The 18,128-nt window shown below is 46.6% G+C and overlaps 1 protein-coding gene across 4 annotated transcripts in view; it reads right to left on the reverse strand.

Annotated features, from left to right (window-relative positions):
• The window catches only part of MAP4K4 (mitogen-activated protein kinase kinase kinase kinase 4), a 276,338-nt gene that overhangs the window by 49,564 nt on the left and 208,646 nt on the right, over positions 1-18,128 (reverse strand). For all 4 annotated transcript variants that reach the window (XM_063953441.1, XM_063953440.1, XM_063953443.1 and 1 more), the window contains exon 16: positions 10,777-10,938. In XM_063953441.1, coding sequence (XP_063809511.1) covers positions 10,777-10,938 — 162 coding nt within the window. The remainder of the gene's footprint in view (positions 1-10,776; positions 10,939-18,128) is intronic.

Raw genomic sequence — 18,128 nt, forward strand, 5'->3', positions numbered from 1 at the left:
AAAAAACGTCTTCAGGGCAAAACAAAAGCAAAAAATATAAACAATAAAGCTTATATGTTCATTTTTATTTTTTTTTTTTTTGGGGGGGATGAAAATAAACGCATCATTGCTTTTTTTTCTTTTTAAAAAACCCACTTTTACAGTAAAGTCACTTTACACAAAATTATCACAAAATAATGAATGATAATTCAAATGTTCCAACAGTTGTGTCACATGAAAAATAGGTCAGGAAGCACTGCTGCGTGAAGTTAGACACAGAGCTGTGTAGGATGGATATAGGGCTAATAATAATGTTGGCGATGATGTGCCATTCATCATGTAGAGCTAAAAAAAAATATGTCTTGCCTTCAATAGTAAAGAAGTTGGACAGCTCTGCCTTAAAAATGCATACATGCCTCTTCAATCTTAAAAACACATGAACATCTATGTATTTGGAGGTGAAACAATAAATTGTCTTTATAAGAACACATCAAAAACAAAACAAATTTTGCTACATAAAAAAGGTATGAAAGAAACAAGCAGGGACTGTGGGGGATATCCCAAAACAACAACAGCAGCAGCTAGGACTGGTAATGCGCTGCTCCCTGCTGGCTATAGAATATTAGTCATATCTAGGAATAATTGAGTCACTGGTACTGTACATACAATGTATTGGTTGCTGATAGTTAGGCTATGCCAGTCATTGTTGTGCTACAGTTACTGGACTGGGGAAAAAAAAATACACAGTGGAGATGATAGAGCCAAAGGATGAGGCAGGGGGGACGTGAGCCAAAGTCTAATGAAATATGAAATAGAACATAAAACTATACTCTGATAGGCTCCTTAATTAGCAATTAGGTTAATCCTGTGGATGCAGATCCAGAGCCAACGCACTGCACTGGGGCCCCACCGCAATGAAGGGGCCTGCAGCCGGAGGCATTACAATGAGCTAGACAGACCCACTATCGCGCCGCCAGCCTGTGCACTGCGAGCCACCAGCTGCTGCTGTGGTCCGGCCAGAGGGGGAGGAGGAGTGGAAGAAGGGGCTGTTCTCTCTCATCAACGGCATGGCTCTTTTTTTTTTTCTCCTTTGCTACAGGTGCCGGGGAAGTGGGGAATAATGTCACGTGAACGTCCCAAGCGCCAAATTAAAGTATCAGGTACTGGAGGAGGGACGAAGCGGCTATGGCTTTAAGTCCTTTTTGATATCTACAGGTAGAGACAGTTTATATATTTCACGCTATGGGGACCTACACCCCACCCCTGGGAGTTTCCGCATAAACTGGGAGTCCGTCTCATACATATACACACACACACACACACACACATATATATACATACACACATATATATCTATCTATCTACATACACACATATATCTATCTATATATATGTATATGTATATATCTCAACATAACCAAGAGGTTATGCAGCGGGCACAATGCTCATACATAGATACAGACTTCCAGGGGTGGGTGTAGGTCTCCATAGAATTAAATATATAGTGTGTGTGTGTGTGTGTGTGTGTGTGTGTATATATATATATATATATACACACATACATACATACATACATACATACATACATACATACAGTATGTGTCTCTCTCTCTGTATATACACACACACACACACATTTTTAGGCGTAATGTGTATAAGGAGCACTTCTGTGAGGCGTAATGGGCGGGGGCCATGCTGCCACCCTCGCTAGCGATGTCTTCCATCTGCCTGATGTTGCGTGGGAGCACGCATCGTCCGTGACATGGCAGGTTCACACAAGAGTATGTACCCAATATGTCGGTCCGATCTGTAAGATCGGACGACACATCGTCTAGTATGTACCCAGCTTTACTTGTACTGTAACACAACATTTAATATGTAAGCTATACACATATGTTTTTAAGATTGTTTTAATAAGGTTTCTTAAGGCAGTCCTGCTGAGGGGATGCGGTTACCGACGCTGGAATCCCAACAGCTGACAATGCATACAGCCAGAATCCCGGCTAACGGGGGCTATTCCTACTCGTGGGTGTCCACGACACCCAGAAAATAGAACCTGTGGCGAGCACAGTAAGCCACCGAGCCCTCAGCATGGCGAGCGCAGCTATCCCGCAAGGGGCTTTGTTGCGCTTGTCCCCCTGCCGGCATTCTGGCAGCTGGGATTCCGCGTCGGTATGCTGACGGCCAGGATCCTGGCCACCGGCATACCATATCCAACGCCTGCTAAGATCAACAGATGAATGGAATCGGAGTCTAGCTGAGACTGGGTGTGTAATGTTTAAATCCCATTTGTAGAAACAGATGTATGTAATGTGTGAAAGAATATGGATATTAAGCTTTCATTGCGCGTCTTTGAAAACATGCAAGATTTGCCACATTATGGTCCTTAAAAGTTAAAATTCAGTTATGATTTGCTAAGTACATCCCCCTGCAGTGCCGTCAAATTCTATATTTCTATGACATTGGGGGGAATTCAATTAACCCCTAAAAAAAAAAATTGAGAAAAAAAAACAAACAAACATGCTTTACTGTGATTTTTGGCCCAATGTTTTTCAGCTAATTCACTTATAGTCCGTTTTTTTCATCCCCAAAAAAGTCAAGTTTTTGGGCAAAAACACATAGGAATCAGGATAGGTTCCCAGGCCTATGTATTTTCATGGCCATGATCGTAAAATTAAGGCACTCACACACACCTCTATGGGTCCCGGAAAATCACAAATAAGTGCATTCATCGGGCTGCCTTTGGGGCTAATTGGATAGCCCCAAGGGATTAATTATCCCAATTGAATTCCCCCATAAAGGGATTCGGCTATAACTGCACATCTTTAAACTAGGACTACAGAACAATGGACATTTGTAGTGTACAGAAATGATTTATAACGGGGGCGTGGCCTGGCCTGTGAGCTGAGAGGAGGTGAACTCTGTGAGCTCCTGCTGGCCTTGCTCTATTACCAGCTTTAAATAGTGTCTTGGGGGCTTACGCACACCTATAATACAGTGTACCCACTCCCTAAATCACCTGGACTTGGAGGATCTGGACTGCGGAGCCGGGGAGCCCTTTTCAGGGTTCCTGCAGGTTGCGGCCTTCCCCTCCACAAGAAGCCAGGGACTGTAGTAGGATTCTCCCTCTTCCCCCCCCCCCCCCCCCCCCCCGTCCGGAGGTGGGGCGGTGCGGGCCGATCGACGGAGGAACCTGGAAGAGTACTCACATACTCTGGAGAGGAGACTGGCGGTGCCCCCGGTGCCTGTGACCTCCTGTGTCCCTGCAGCGGATATCTAGAACGAGGAGAACTGGCGGCGGCGGCCCCGTGCGGCGGGTGAGTCCCCTCACGCGGGTCCATTCCAGCGCAACATCGGGGAACCTTCCCCTCTCCCACCGCTGTCCCTACCCCTCGCGACATACCTGCTGCAGACGGGTACGTGCCGCGGAGACGGGGAGCAGAACTAGAGCTCCCGCGGTTTGCGGCCGGGACATCGACTATACCACCGGGCTGGCGAGGCTCGCGATTGCCGCGGATCAGGCTCCTTCCCTTCGCTTCCGGACACTCTGCCTGCCGCAGCACACCCCAGTGGAAGCCTCCCTGCTGCCCTGGCCCTAGACCACACCGTAAGCCGTGCTGCTTTGAGGAGCTGAGGGACGCCCGGCGGCCATCTTGGAGGGGTCTCAACTCTCCTCTGGATCCCCTGCTAGTCTCCGGAGTGTGAGGTGAGCAGCATAGTAGATCCCACCGGCCTCCGGGACACCTGCTAGGTACCCCTGGGTATAATATCTCTGCACAGCCTCATATTACACCGCTGAGAAGCTCACTGCATTGCTGTTGGGAGAACACCTCATACCTGAGCCTACTCTCTACCCCTCAGCATATACTCTGATTGTGCTCTCACGGGACTAAGCTGCCCTTATCAAATACTCGCTGACAGGCTCTGAGCCTCACTCAGTGCTCCCCTCGGAGACCCCCCTGACATCAAACTGCGGGACAGCTCACCGCCGGGTGGCTGAGGGTATACCTCACTCTGCTCTCACCCCTACCCCCTGAACATCCTATCGAGTTCTATAGGAGCTCCTACGAGCCGGAACTGCTAGGCCAGGTAGCACCTCAGAACACCATTACCATTATATTGGTACTCTCTAAATACCCTGCAGGGTCGTCCCCCCCCCCCCCCTGGCATCCACGCACGTTACGCCTGCAGGACCTTGGGAACCTGAGAGCGTACATTTACCGCGCTGAGGCTTGATCATTACCTACATGACATGGCATGCCCGACTGGGCCCGTCTGACCATCCTCTTCAAAGCGTCTAGCATGTGATCTCGATATGTACTACACTTGGTCTCGTGTGTGATCCTAATGATATAGGAGCTTCCCTCATCCTTCCCAGGTGTTGACAACTAACCTACCTCACCTCCTTCCGCCACTATGCCCAAAGGGGGGAAAAAGTCGAACGCCCATAACCTGGTGGGCTACTTCAAGAACCCTGCTCCATCCTCCACCCGGAGAGCAACCTCACCCCCACCCACTTCAGCAATATCTGACAAAGACTCAGACGATGACTCTTCCTCCACTCCCGCCACAAAGGCTGACGTCGCCCTTCTCCTATCCGAGATGCGTAATATTAAAAAATCAATCCGTGCAGAAGTACAGGAGGCTATCTCGGGTCTAAAATCGGACGTGGATAGCCTGGGAACCAGAGTAGATGCCATTGAAAGAAAACAAGAAGAGCTTATCGCCTTCCAACAAGAATCAGAACAGGAGATATCTCAAATGCGTACGGATGTTATGCTCCTAGCGGACAAACAAGAAGATTTGGACAACAGGGGGCGCCGGAACAATCTTAGAATCCGTAACGTCCCCGAGACGGTAGAACAAAACCACCTCACGGACTATCTACTCCGCCTCTTCCGTTCACTCGCTCCCTCCGTCCCAGACGATATGCTTCTTCTAGATAGGGCTCACAGGGCTCTACGTCCTAGATCCCAAGACGCTAAAACACCAAGAGACGTAATCCTCCGCTTCCATTATTTCGCGGTCAAAGATCAAGTCTACGCCAAAACCAGGAGGATGTCGACGATCCCGTTCGAAGGCTCCGATCTCTTGATCTTCCAGGACCTGTCGCCGGTCACGCTGAACAGAAGGAGGGAATTAAAAGACATAACCAAAGCCCTAAGAGATCATAATGTCAGATACAGATGGGGCTTCCCTTTTGCACTTCAAGTCAGAGCAGATGGCAAATTCCTCTCCGCTAGATCCCCAGACGAGGCCCTTCAACTACTACACCAACTGAACATCTCCGGCCCCCCGACCACCCCTCAACGCTCTCTCCCAGTCAACACCTCCCCTTCTCTCGCAGCTCCAGCCTCAGACTGGACCACCGTCGGATCTGCTTCACACACCTCTCCAGATACATGAATTATCATGTATGGATGTCCAGGATAGGACTTGTGACCATACGAGTCCCTAACGGACTACAGGGGGTCTCTCCGCACTATGCCAAGATCCCCATACGGTGTAGAGCCTTGGGTTAAGCTAATGTTTACCATTTAATGCCTTGTTGAGCCTGTTGTGGGGGGGCCTGTCCGGGCCCTCGGGGCCGGGGTTCTTCGTGGCTGGCCGCGTGGGCTCCGGTCCCGGGAGGCCCGTCTGGGCTGAGTTTTTTTTTTTTTTTCTCTCGCAGGTCTTAATGCTATTGTTGTTAATATGCGGTCAACATGCCATGTTTACCCCCAGTCCTACTAATGCTGTTTCCCTCCCCCCCCCCCCCCCCTCCTCCCTCCCCTCTAAGCTCCCCTAGTTTATTGTTCGCAGTGTGTACACTTAATTATAGTATGATCGCACACGGGACCCGGTCTCCTCTCTGAGCAGCTGGGTTCACCCACCCCCCATTCGACCTTTAGGGTCGACGTCGGACGACCTAGACCTGCGGGTCTGTTTCTCCCTTGGGTCCGACTGACGAGAATGGATTTCCCCCGCCCTTTAACCATTGATGCTAATATATGCTTGTTCTTCATCTGTTCTCCTACCCTCTCTCTTCTCTTCTTTCTGATCCCCTTTCCTTTTCCTTCCCCCATTTCTTTCGGAACTCCGCTGGCGCGCTTCCACATGAAAAGTGCTCTGCTCTCAAACCATGGTCCTTAGGATAATCACATTGAACACGAAAGGTCTGAATAGCCCGCGTAAACGCTCTCTTTTATTTCAATCCCTTAAGCAACTTAAAGGCGATATCGTTTTCCTACAGGAGACCCACTTCTCAGGTAAATCACACCCAGCACTTAAGTCCAAACACTTCCCGCATACTTTCCATGCTTGCGACCCCATACACAAGAAGAAAGGGGTCTCTGTACTCTTTGCTAATCATTTAGATTTCATCCCCTCTGAAATACTGAGCGACCCTGAAGGCAGATACTTGTTGCTGGTGGGGTTGTTAAACGGGACCCCCTATACATTCCTAAATGTTTATGCTCCAAACCAGATCCAGGCTCCCTTTTTCCACTCCTTAAATAGCCTCTTAGCCCTACACAGACGCGGTAATGTGGTGTTAGGGGGGGATTTTAATGTGACTTTAGACAGCGTTCTGGACAGATCTAAACCTCTGCCCAGATCTATGCGCCCCTCACATACGCGCAATGCAACTGCTTTGAACCTCCTGCTGTCACGGCACCTTCTCTTCGATGCATGGAGAGTGAAAGAGCCGACTGCCAAAGACTATACTTACTATTCCCCCATATACGATGTTTACACGAGACTAGACATGATTTTCCTGAGTTCGGAGCCTGCGCAATGTATCATTGACACCTCCATTCACCCCAACACGTGGTCAGACCACGGCCCGGTCACCGTAGATGTCGCGGGCCCACACCCACCCGCTCGCCACCCTGTGTGGAGATTGAACGATAGACTCCTTCTTAATCCCCAAACGAAAGCCCACATAGCCGCCGAAATCTCCCACTACTTTGAGACAAACACATCCCCGTCTGTTCCCCCTATGTTACTTTGGGACGCTCACAAAGCGGTCATACGCGGATGCCTGATCAGTGCCTCCTCTTATAACAAGAAGGCCAGATCCAAACACATCCGGGAACTCACGGACATGCTTGGCTCCCTCTCACTGAAACACAAAAAAACAGGGTCCGAAACGGATCTCTCCTCCCTATCTGCGGTCAGAGGTGAGTTAAACATGCTCCTGACGACGAAGGTGGAGTCCAGCCTGAAGTGGCTCAATCAATCCTTCTACGAAAAAGGAGATAAAGCTGATCGGCTACTAGCCTCTAGGCTCCGGGCTAAACTTACAAGGAATAACGTTATGTCTATCCAGCATCCCTCTGGTGTGAAGACTAGGGATCCCAAACGCATCACTGAAACTTTCTCTCGCTTCTACGAGAAACTATACAACGCCCATAAGACCACTCAGACGAAACCAGACTTTATTGGGGCTATCCGTACCTTCCTATCCCAATGCCATCTCCCTCGTTTAAGCTCATCGGTTTCAGCCGAATTGAACTCGGAGATATCCGAAGAAGAAATTGCCACTGTTGTCAAATCCCTAAAACTTAGCAAAGCTCCTGGCCCAGACGGCTTTACGGCCGCATACTACAAGACCTTTCTCCCCCAGCTTACACCTCACCTCTCAGCCCTTTTCAATGCTATCTTGCAGGGAGCTTCTTTCTCCAAATCGGCACTGGAGGTCAAGATAATAGTCATTCCTAAGGAGGGTAAGGACACATCTAATTGCGCTAACTATAGGCCTATATCACTACTTAACTCAGATATCAAGATCTATGCCAAAATATTAGCCCTCCGTCTAAATAGAGTCTTACCCCACCTTATCCATAACGACCAGGTAGGATTTATCCCCGGCTGACAAGCACGAGACAACACGAGACGAATTATTAGCCTGACCCACTATATCAACCTTACACACACTCCTGCTCTCTTGCTTTCTCTGGACGCGGAGAAAGCATTTGACAGAATAGGATGGCCCTTTATGTTTGAAACTCTTGCTCATCTGGGCTTTCAGGGGGAATTCCTTACAGGGATACAAGCCTTATATTCGACCCCTTCCGCTAGGGTATCTATAAACGGAGTACAATCTGACCCTTTGGACATCTCCAACGGTACCAGACAGGGCTGCCCACTCTCACCCCTGATCTTTGCCTTAGTGATAGAACCACTAGCAGCCCGAATCCGAGCCTCGCCCGATATCGGGGGGATAGGAGTAGGGGACTCTGTTTATAAGATCTCCTTGTTCGCAGACGACGTCCTCCTATCACTTTCCTCACCTCACACCTCTCTGCCGAACCTTTTTACTCTCCTGTCTGAATACGGAAAGATATCGGGCTACAAAGTCAATTGGTCCAAGACGGAAGCTCTTCCCTTCCACATCTCCCCTCCCCAAATAGCCAACATGCAAAACAACTTCAAATTCACCTGGTGCACCTCTAAAATTCGATATCTGGGGGTCTATATTACGAGCCGCTATGGAGACTTGTTTAAGGAAAATTTCTCGCCTTTGCTTAAAAATCTTAAGGCCGATCTCCATAAATGGCAATCACTAATCATATCTTGGTTAGGCCGTATCATAGCTCTGAAAATGAATATTATCCCCCGCCTCCTCTATCTATTTCAAACGCTGCCAGTGAAAGTACCGGACTCGGTACTGGCACAAACTCATACGTGGTTGCTACGTTTTGTGTGGAGAAATAAAACCCCTAGGATAGGGTTCTCTACCCTCCGCAAACCAGTACAAGAAGGGGGGAGAGGATTCCCAGATATCCGTCTCTACTATCTGGCTACTCATCTCAGCCAAGCGGTGGCATGGTTCGCCCCTACGCAGTCCATACGTTGGCTTCAGTTAGAGAGGACACTTAGCCACACTCCTTCTCTATCGTCTCTACTCTTGTCCCCTCCTAAATCTAGACCTCCCCATTTGCAACTCCACCCGGTTCTGGAATTCACTTGTCAGATCTGGGACTATTGTACACGCCATTTCCACATGCTGTCATTCCCCTCGGCGCTTACCCCCTTATGGGGCAACCCTTCTTTCGTCCCAGGCCATTCCATGACCCGCTCGCACTCATGGTCGACACATAACATCCGCTTTGTTCTAGACGTGTTGTCCGAAGGGACCTGTGCACCCTTACCGGAAATCATGTCAAAATATGACTTCCCGGATGCGAATCCTTTTACCTATCTCCAGGTGAGACACTTTGTCTCGTCCTTAACGAGCACATCCCCATTCCAACCTCTCTCCACCCTGGAGTCCTATTGTTATCACAAACCGCTCGCTCGTGGAATCATCTCCCAACTGTATTCCCTTCTCCAAGTAGGGGATAAGGTGACGACCCCGGCTTTTATACTTAAGTGGGAACAGGACCTTGGCCCGATACCGGATGACTATGATTGGTCAGATGTCTTTGCGGCTGCCGCAAAATCCTCGATTTCAACCCTAGTTAAGGAAAACGCATATAAAATCTTATATCGGTGGTATCTAGTCCCCTCTAGACTTCACAAAATGTTTCCCTCCTCTCAGCCTTTGTGCTGGAGAGGATGCGGTGGACATGGCTCTTTCCTCCACATATGGTGGACGTGCCCTAAAATCAAGCTATTCTGGGATTCAGTCGCCCACCTGTTGAGTACAGTGCTCCAGACCCGGATATACAAAGATCCTTGGTCCTTCCTGCTAGGCCTCCCCACTGCCAATGCACCTCCGAACTCCGGTAAATTACTGACACAGATCTTGAACGCGGCTAGATGCGCAATTGCCCTAAATTGGAAAAAGAGGGAGTCCCCCCCTATACAACAGATCATCAACAAAGTATGGTACTTCGCAAGCATGGAAAAAATCACTGCATACCTCCATAACAGATCTTTTCAGTTTCTTCAAATATGGGAACTATGGTTTGACTCACAGGCTCCCGCACATGGAGTTCGACCTCCCGGGAGCTCGACGGCCCTACTATTATGATTCCTGTACTCTCCTAGCCTGACAAGTAGCTCAGAGGATATCCTCAACATGTCCTTTCCGTGTTCCCCGAATAGCACTTTCCATTTTGTACTAGCGCCCTGCGCGTAACCAGCGCAACACGGGGGCGTACCAGCGGCATTTCTCTAACCCTGTCCCCTCTCCCCCTTCTACTCTATTCCCTCCCCATCTCCCCTGTCTCTTTTTCTCGCCTTTCATGTTCTATCTCTTTAGTCTCTACCCTCCTACAGTCATAACCACGAACTTATGTGTCGGTTCCCACCCATTTGAACAGTCTCTGTCTACCCTGAGGCATAACTCTTTGCTGTATCTTTGCATTGTGGGAACCACATGTTCCTTATTTTAAGGTTATATTTCTGCTATTGGTAATGTAATGTTAGACGGAACAGCCCACCCCAAGAAAGGGGGGAGGCTGCAGTAATGTGTGTAACCTGTAAAGTTTATACCCTGAAAATTAAAATAAACAATTTAAAAAAAAAAAAAAAGAAATGATTTATAACTGAAAATAACAGATTTATGCACACAGATTATACTAGTTTTTAAATTCCAGGTAACCTAAAACCACTCACAGTTATCACATTTTATTCTACATCAGGAAGATTTTTTTTTTATTTTTATAGATCTGGAGTAATATACTGAAAATTGCAGTTGCCAGCCAGAACATAGAAAACTTATTTTCACAGAATGGAAAAAAAGAGAAACACATAAAGCAGCATTAAGCAGCAAATATAAATATTTAAAAATGGTTCCAATAAGCACTTCAAACAAGACAGCTAACTATTCATGTCTGCACTATTATACAATACTAAGTACTAGCTTACCTGAGGTTCCACTGGCCTATGCATAGCAGGCTGAGCAGGTTCAGAATGCCCATTGGAAAAAGACTCCGATCTTGAAGGCACTAACGGTTCCAACACTCTCCCTGTTTGCTTTGACTGTGCTTCAGGAGAGGCTTGGTTAGTTTTCCTAAGGCGTTCTTCTGCCTGTATCATAATTAAAATACACACAGTATTATTATTATTATCATCCTTTATTTATATGGCGCCACAAGGGTTCCGCAGCGCCCAATTACAGAGTACATAAACAAATAATCAAACAGGAAAACAGCAACTTACAGTTGACGACAATATAGGACAAGTACAGGGTAAATAAACATAGCTACATTAGCAGATGACACTGGAATAAGTATCAGGTGGCAGAAAACTGCTGGATTTGGTGCAGCTGAAGATTATTAAAGTAAAAAAAGGGTAAGCACATGAGGGAAGAGGGCCCTACTCAGTAAACACATATAAGCCCTCTTCTCACTGTATGATAACACAGTTTACAGACAAGAAATAGCTATCGCTCTGCAAGCTCTGAGAAGTAAAGAAACACTTAGTGGAGTATCCTATTAGCCGAGAAAAACTTTTGCAATAAAAATGGGGCTTTTTATCACGAGTCACGAAAAACCTCTATCCAATGGTCCACGAAAAGGTATAGATAATAATTCTCCATAGGCTTTATTGCAATTTCCTTTCACCTACTCTGAGCAGGTGAAGAGTTCGGGAAAATCCCTATTTTAAAAGGTAAAAATGACGGGATTCGGTTCAGAACCCTTGGGATACCCACCTTAATGACTAATTAGGCACTTTGAAATTTGTAATCATTTTTAATTGGCCAATGTAATTTATGTCGAGAAAAAATGCAAAGTGATATAAATTGTGGTTCAAGGCATGGGACAGGTATATTGGTGTGCTTTATGTGTGGCACAAGTGTTTTTAGGCTTGCAGGTGGGGGTAAACTTTTCTTTTTATTGGTGACTTTTTAAAAGCACCTTAAAAATGACCAAAATATGTACTTATACCATTTTCATATACCCCTAATTTAATGAGAGCATTTATTTTACATAAAAAGCTTTCCTTTTATCTTTTTTTTCAGATTTTTTGAAAAGTGCATATATAGCTGCCATTTGACCTCTTATACAGTTTTATACTGTTATTCTATGTTAGGATTGGTTTTTTGGGGCGGTATAGGCAGATTTCCTCATTGTCATCTACACCTTTTACTGATTTTGGCGGTAAGAATTTTCACGTGAATCCCATTCTTGCAAATAGGATAGGTCAAAAAACGGGCGAGCACATTTTTGGTCAAAAAACTGCCTTCATGGTTGTTTTTCAGTGAAAGCTGCAAAAAAGCTTTTTGTGGTAAAAATGATTAAGAAACCACCCTTATTATATGTGTCAAATGTATTGGTCTATTGCAATGCACATGCCCTATCCACCTGAAACTATTCTGTTCTAAAAGTTCTTTGTTGACACTTTGGCAAGCTTATCTAGCTTAGTAAAACTATGGGCCTAATTCGGACCTAATCGCAACAGCAACATTTTTCTCTAAAGAGCAAAAACATGTGCAGTGCAGTTGGGGCAGATATAATGTGCAGAGAGAGTTAGATTTGGATGGGGTGTGTTCAAAATGAAATCTAAATTGCAGTGTAAAAATAAAGCAGCCAGTATTTACCCTGCGCAGAAACAATATAACCCACCCAAATCTAACTCTCTCTACATCTTATATCTGTCTGATTTTGCCCATTAGAGAAAGATTTAGCTTTTGCGATCAGGTCTGAATTAGGCCCTATAATACAACGGGCACACAGTCAAATAGCAATAAACATTACAAATGTATGGGTAACACTACTTGAAAATCCCGGCAACAAAAAGCCATATTATACAGTCATGATAGATTATCTCATGTCTTCAAGAGATTTGGAAATAAAATACTTTGATTTAATGCTACCAGGCCAAACAAAATCTTTTAGTTTGAGATGAGCAGAAAAATAGCGCTGCGGTACGCAATAAAGTCATGGATGAAGCATTTTCCATAACACCTTCTATGAACAGCCATAATTTTACATATACTGTACAACCATTGCTGGTTAGTCGATATTGCACTTTGCTTCACTGTGATGAGGAAATTAAATGTGGACTTGGATGTGCATGTTCTCTACTGACATTTGCCGGTTTCTATGCTAGAGATAGCCTTGCCAGTGATTGAATTAACTCCTGCTTGAGTTGGCTGTGATTGACCTAAAAGGATTATATATTGCTCGGAGAAGCACTTATGCATCATATGGGCTTACTCTTTAGTGTGTCATTAAGACATTTATAATTGAATACTTAGAAGCAGATTATTATTAATATCCTTTATTTTTACGGTGCTACTATGTTTCTGCAATACTATACAAAGAAACGGTAAAAGATGACGTCTTAGTGGTACAGTAAGAATGACAAATTCAATAATAAGAATTTACTTACCGATAATTCTATTTCTCGGAGTCCGTAGTGGATGCTGGGGTTCCTGAAAGGACCATGGGGAATAGCGGCTCCGCAGGAGACAGGGCACAAAAAAGTAAAGCTTTACTAGGTCAGGTGGTGTGCACTGGCTCCTCCCCCCATGACCCTCCTCCAGACTCCAGTTAGGTACTGTGCCCGGACGAGCATACACAATAAGGGAGGCATTTTGAATCCCGGGTAAGACTCATACCAGCCACACCAATCACACCGTACAACTTGTGATCTAAACCCAGTTAACAGTATGATAACAGAAAGGGCCTCTTAAAGATGGCTCCTTAACAATAACCCGAATTAGTTAACAATAACTATGTACAAGTATTGCAGATAATCCGCACTTGGGATGGGCGCCCAGCATCCACTACGGACTCCGAGAAATAGAATTATCGGTAAGTAAATTCTTATTTTCTCTATCGTCCTAAGTGGATGCTGGGGTTCCTGAAAGGACCATGGGGATTATACCAAAGCTCCCAAACGGGCGGGAGAGTGCGGATGACTCTGCAGCACCGAATGAGAGAACTCCAGGTCCTCCTTTGCCAGGGTATCAAATTTGTAAAATTTTACAAACGTGTTCTCCCCCGACCACGTAGCTGCTCGGCAGAGTTGTAATGCCGAGACCCCTCGGGCAGCCGCCCAAGATGAGCCCACCTTCCTTGTGGAGTGGGCTTTTACAGTTTTAGGCTGTGGCAGGCCTGCCACAGAATGTGCAAGTTGAATTGTGTTACAAATCCAACGAGCAATCGACTGCTTAGAAGCAGGTGCGCCCAACTTGTTGGGTGCATACAATATAAACAGCGAGTCAGATTTTCTGACTCCAGCCGTCCTTGAAATGTATATTTTTAAGGCTCTGACAACGTCCAACAACTTGGAGTCCTCCAAGTCGCTAGTGGCCGCAGGCACCACAATAGGTTGGTTCAGATGAAATGCTGATACCACTTTAGGGAGAAAATGCGGACGAGTCCGCAGTTCTGCCCTATCCGAATGGAAGATTAGATAAGGACTTTTATAAGATAAAGCCGCCAATTCAGATACTCTCCTGGCAGAGGCCAGGGCTAGTAACATAGTCACTTTCAATGTGAGATATTTCAAATCCACCTTTTTCAATGGTTCAAACCAATGGGATTTGAGGAAATCTAAAACTACATTTAGATCCCACGGTGCCACCGGAGGCACCACAGGAGGCTGTATATGCAGTACTCCCTTGACAAAAGTCTGGACCTCAGGGACAGAGGCCAATTCTTTTTGGAAGAATATTGACAGGGCCGAAATTTGAACCTTAATGGATCCCAATTTGAGACCCATAGATAATCCTGATTGCAGGAAATGTAGGAAACGACCCAGTTGGAATTCCTCCGTCGGAACACTCCGATCCTCGCACCACGCTACATATTTTCGCCAAATGCGGTGATAATGTTTCACGGTGACTTCCTTCCGTGCCTTAATCAAGGTAGGAATGACTTCTTCTGGAATGCCTTTCCCTTTTAGGATCTGGCGTTCAACCGCCATGCCGTCAAACGCAGCCGCGGTAAGTCTTGAAAAAGACAGGGACCCTGCTGTAGCAGGTCCCTTCTCAGAGGTAGAGGCCACGGTTCGTCCGTGAGCATCTCTTGAAGTTCCGGATACCAAGTCCTTCTCGGCCAATCCGGAACCACTAGTATTGTTCTTACTCTTCTTTGCCGTATGATCTTCAATACCTTTGGTATGAGCGGCAGAGGAGGAAACACATACACTGACTGGTACACCCAAAGAGTTACCAGTGCGTCCACAGCTATTGCCTGTGGATCTCTTGACCTGGCGCAATATTTGTCCAGTTTCTTGTTGAGGCGAGACGCCATCATGTCTACAATTGGTCTTTCCCAACGGTCTATTAACATGTTGAAGACTTCTGGATGTAGACCCCACTCTCCCGGATGAAGATCGTGTCTGCTGAGGAAGTCTGCTTCCCAGTTGTCCACGCCCGGGATGAACACTGCTGACAGTGCTATCACGTGATTCTCCGCCCAGCGAAGAATCTTGGCAGCTTCTGCCATTGCACTCCTGCTTCTTGTGCCGCCCTGCCTGTTTACATGGGCGACCGCCGTGATGTTGTCCGACTGAATCAACACCGGCTTTCCTTTCAGGAGAAGTTCCGCCTGGCTTAGAGCATTGTAGATTGCTCTTAGTTCCAGAATGTTTATGTGAAGAGACTTTTCCAGACTCGTCCATACTCCCTGGAAGTTTCTTCCTTGTGTGACTGCTCCCCAGCCTCTCAGGCTGGCGTCCGTGGTCACCAGGATCCAATCCTGAATGCCGAATCTGCGGCCTTCTAATAGGTGAGCCTTCTGCAACCACCACAGAAGTGACACCCTTGTCTTTGGTGACAGGGTTATTCGCAGGTGCATCTGCAGATGCGACCCTGACCATTTGTCCAACAGATCCCTTTGGAATATTCTTGCATGGAATCTGCCGAATGGAATTGCTTCGTAAGAAGCCACCATTTTTCCCAGGACTCTTGTGCATTGATGTACTGACACCTTTCCTGGTTTTAGGAGGTTCCTGACCAGATCGGATAACTCCTTGGCTTTTTCCTCTGGAAGGAAAACCTTTTTCTGAACCGTGTCCAGAATCATTCCTAGGAACAGCAGACGAGTTGTCGGGATTAAATGGGATTTTGGAATATTCAGAATCCACCCGTGTTGTCTTAGCACCTCTTGAGATAGTGCTAAAGCTGTCTCCAGCTGTTCTCTGGACCTTGCCCTTATTAGGAGATCGTCCAAGTATGGGATAACTAATACGCCTTTTCTTCGAAGAAGAATCATCATCTCGGCCATTACCTTGGTAAAGACCCGAGGCGCCGTGGACAATCCGAACGGCAGCGTCTGAAACTGATAGTGACAGTTTTGAACAATGAACCTGAGGTACCCCTGGTGTGCGGGGTAAATCGGAACGTGTAGATACGCATCCTTGATGTCCAAGGATACCATAAAGTCCCCTTCTTCCAGGTTCGCTATCACTGCTCTGAGTGACTCCATCTTGAACTTGAACTTTTTTATGTAGAGGTTCAAGGACTTCAGATTTAGAATAGGCCTTACCGAGCCATCCGGCTTCGGTACCACAAATAGAGTGGAATAATACCCCTTTCCTTGTTGTAATAGGGGTACTTTGACTATCACCTGCTGAGCGTACAGCTTGTGAATGGCTTCCAACACCCTCTCCCTTTCGGAAGAGACGGTTGGTAAAGCAGACTTCAGGAAACGATGAGGAGGATCCGTCTCTAATTCCAACCTGTACCCCTGAGATATTATCTGCAGGATCCAGGGGTCTACCTGCGAGTGAGCCCACTGCGCGCTGTAATTTTTGAGACGGCCGCCCACTGTCCCCGAGTCCGCTTGAGAGGCCCCAGCGTCATGCTGAGGTTTTTGCAGGAGCCGGGGAGGGCTTCTGTTCCTGGGAAGGAGTTGCCTGTTGGTGTCTCTTCCCTCTTCCTCTGCCTCGTGGCAGGTACGACAAACCCTTTGCTCTCTTATTTTTGTAGGAGCGAAAAGGCTGCGGTTGAAAGGTCGGTGCCTTTCTCTGTTGGGGAGTGACTTGAGGTAAAAAAGTGGATTTCCCGGCAGTAGCCGTGGCCACCAAGTCTGATAGACCAACTCCAAATAACTCCTCCCCTTTATACGGCAAAACCTCCATGTGACGTTTTGAATCCGCATCGCCTGTCCACTGTCGTGTCCATAAGGCTCTTCTGGCTGAAATGGACATAGCACTCCCCCGAGATGCCAGTGTGCAAATATCCCTCTGTGCATCACGCATATAGATAAATGCATCCTTTATTTGTTCTAACGACAGTAAAACATTGTCCCTATCTAGGGTATCAATATTTTCAATCAGGGATTCTGACCAAACTACTCCAGCACTGCACATCCAGGCAGTTGCTATAGCTGGTCGTAGTATAACACCTGCATGTGTGTATATATTCTTTTGAATAACTTCCATCTTTCTATCTGATGGATCCTTAAGTGCGGCCGTCTCAGGAGAGGGTAACGCCACTTGTTTAGATAAGCGTGTGAGCGCCTTGTCCACCTTAGGGGGTGTTTCCCAGCGCGCCCTAACCTCTGGCGGGAAAGGGTATAATGCCAATAACTTTTTTGAAATTATCAACTTTTTATCAGGAGCAACCCACGCTTCATCACACACGTCATTTAATTCTTCTGATTCAGGAAAAACTGTTTGTAGTTTTTTCACACCATACATAATACCCTGTTTTACGGTATCTGTAGTATCAGCTAAATGTAACGTCTCCTTCATTGCCAAAATCATATAACGTGTGGCCCTACTGGAAAATACGTTTGAATTTCTACCGTCGTCACTGGAGTCAGTGCCTGTGTCTGGGTCTGTGTCGACCGACTGAGGCAAAGGGCGTTTTACAGCCCCTGACGGTGTTTGAGGCGCCTGGACAGGCATTAATTGATTGTCCGGCCGCCTCATGTCCTCAACTGACTGTTTAAGGGAAGATAAACCATCACGTAATTCCACAAATAAAGGCATCCATTCTGGTGTCGACCCCCTGGGGGGTGACATCTGCATATTTGGCAATTGCTCCGCCTCCACACCAATATCGTCCTCATACATGTCGACACCCCGTACCGACACACACCGCAAACTCACAGGGAATGCTCTAATGAAGACAGGACCCACTAGCCCTTTTGGGGAGACAGAGGGAGAGTCTGCCAGCACACACCACAAAGCGCTATATATACAAGGGATATCCTTATATTAAGTGCTCCCTTATAGCTGCTTTAATATATAATATATATATATATAGCCATTAATGTGCCCCCCCTCTCTGTTTTACCCTGTTTCTGTAGTGCAGT

This window comes from Pseudophryne corroboree, chromosome 2, assembly GCF_028390025.1.
Source record: "Pseudophryne corroboree isolate aPseCor3 chromosome 2, aPseCor3.hap2, whole genome shotgun sequence".
NCBI classification, from domain to species: domain Eukaryota; kingdom Metazoa; phylum Chordata; class Amphibia; order Anura; family Myobatrachidae; genus Pseudophryne; species Pseudophryne corroboree.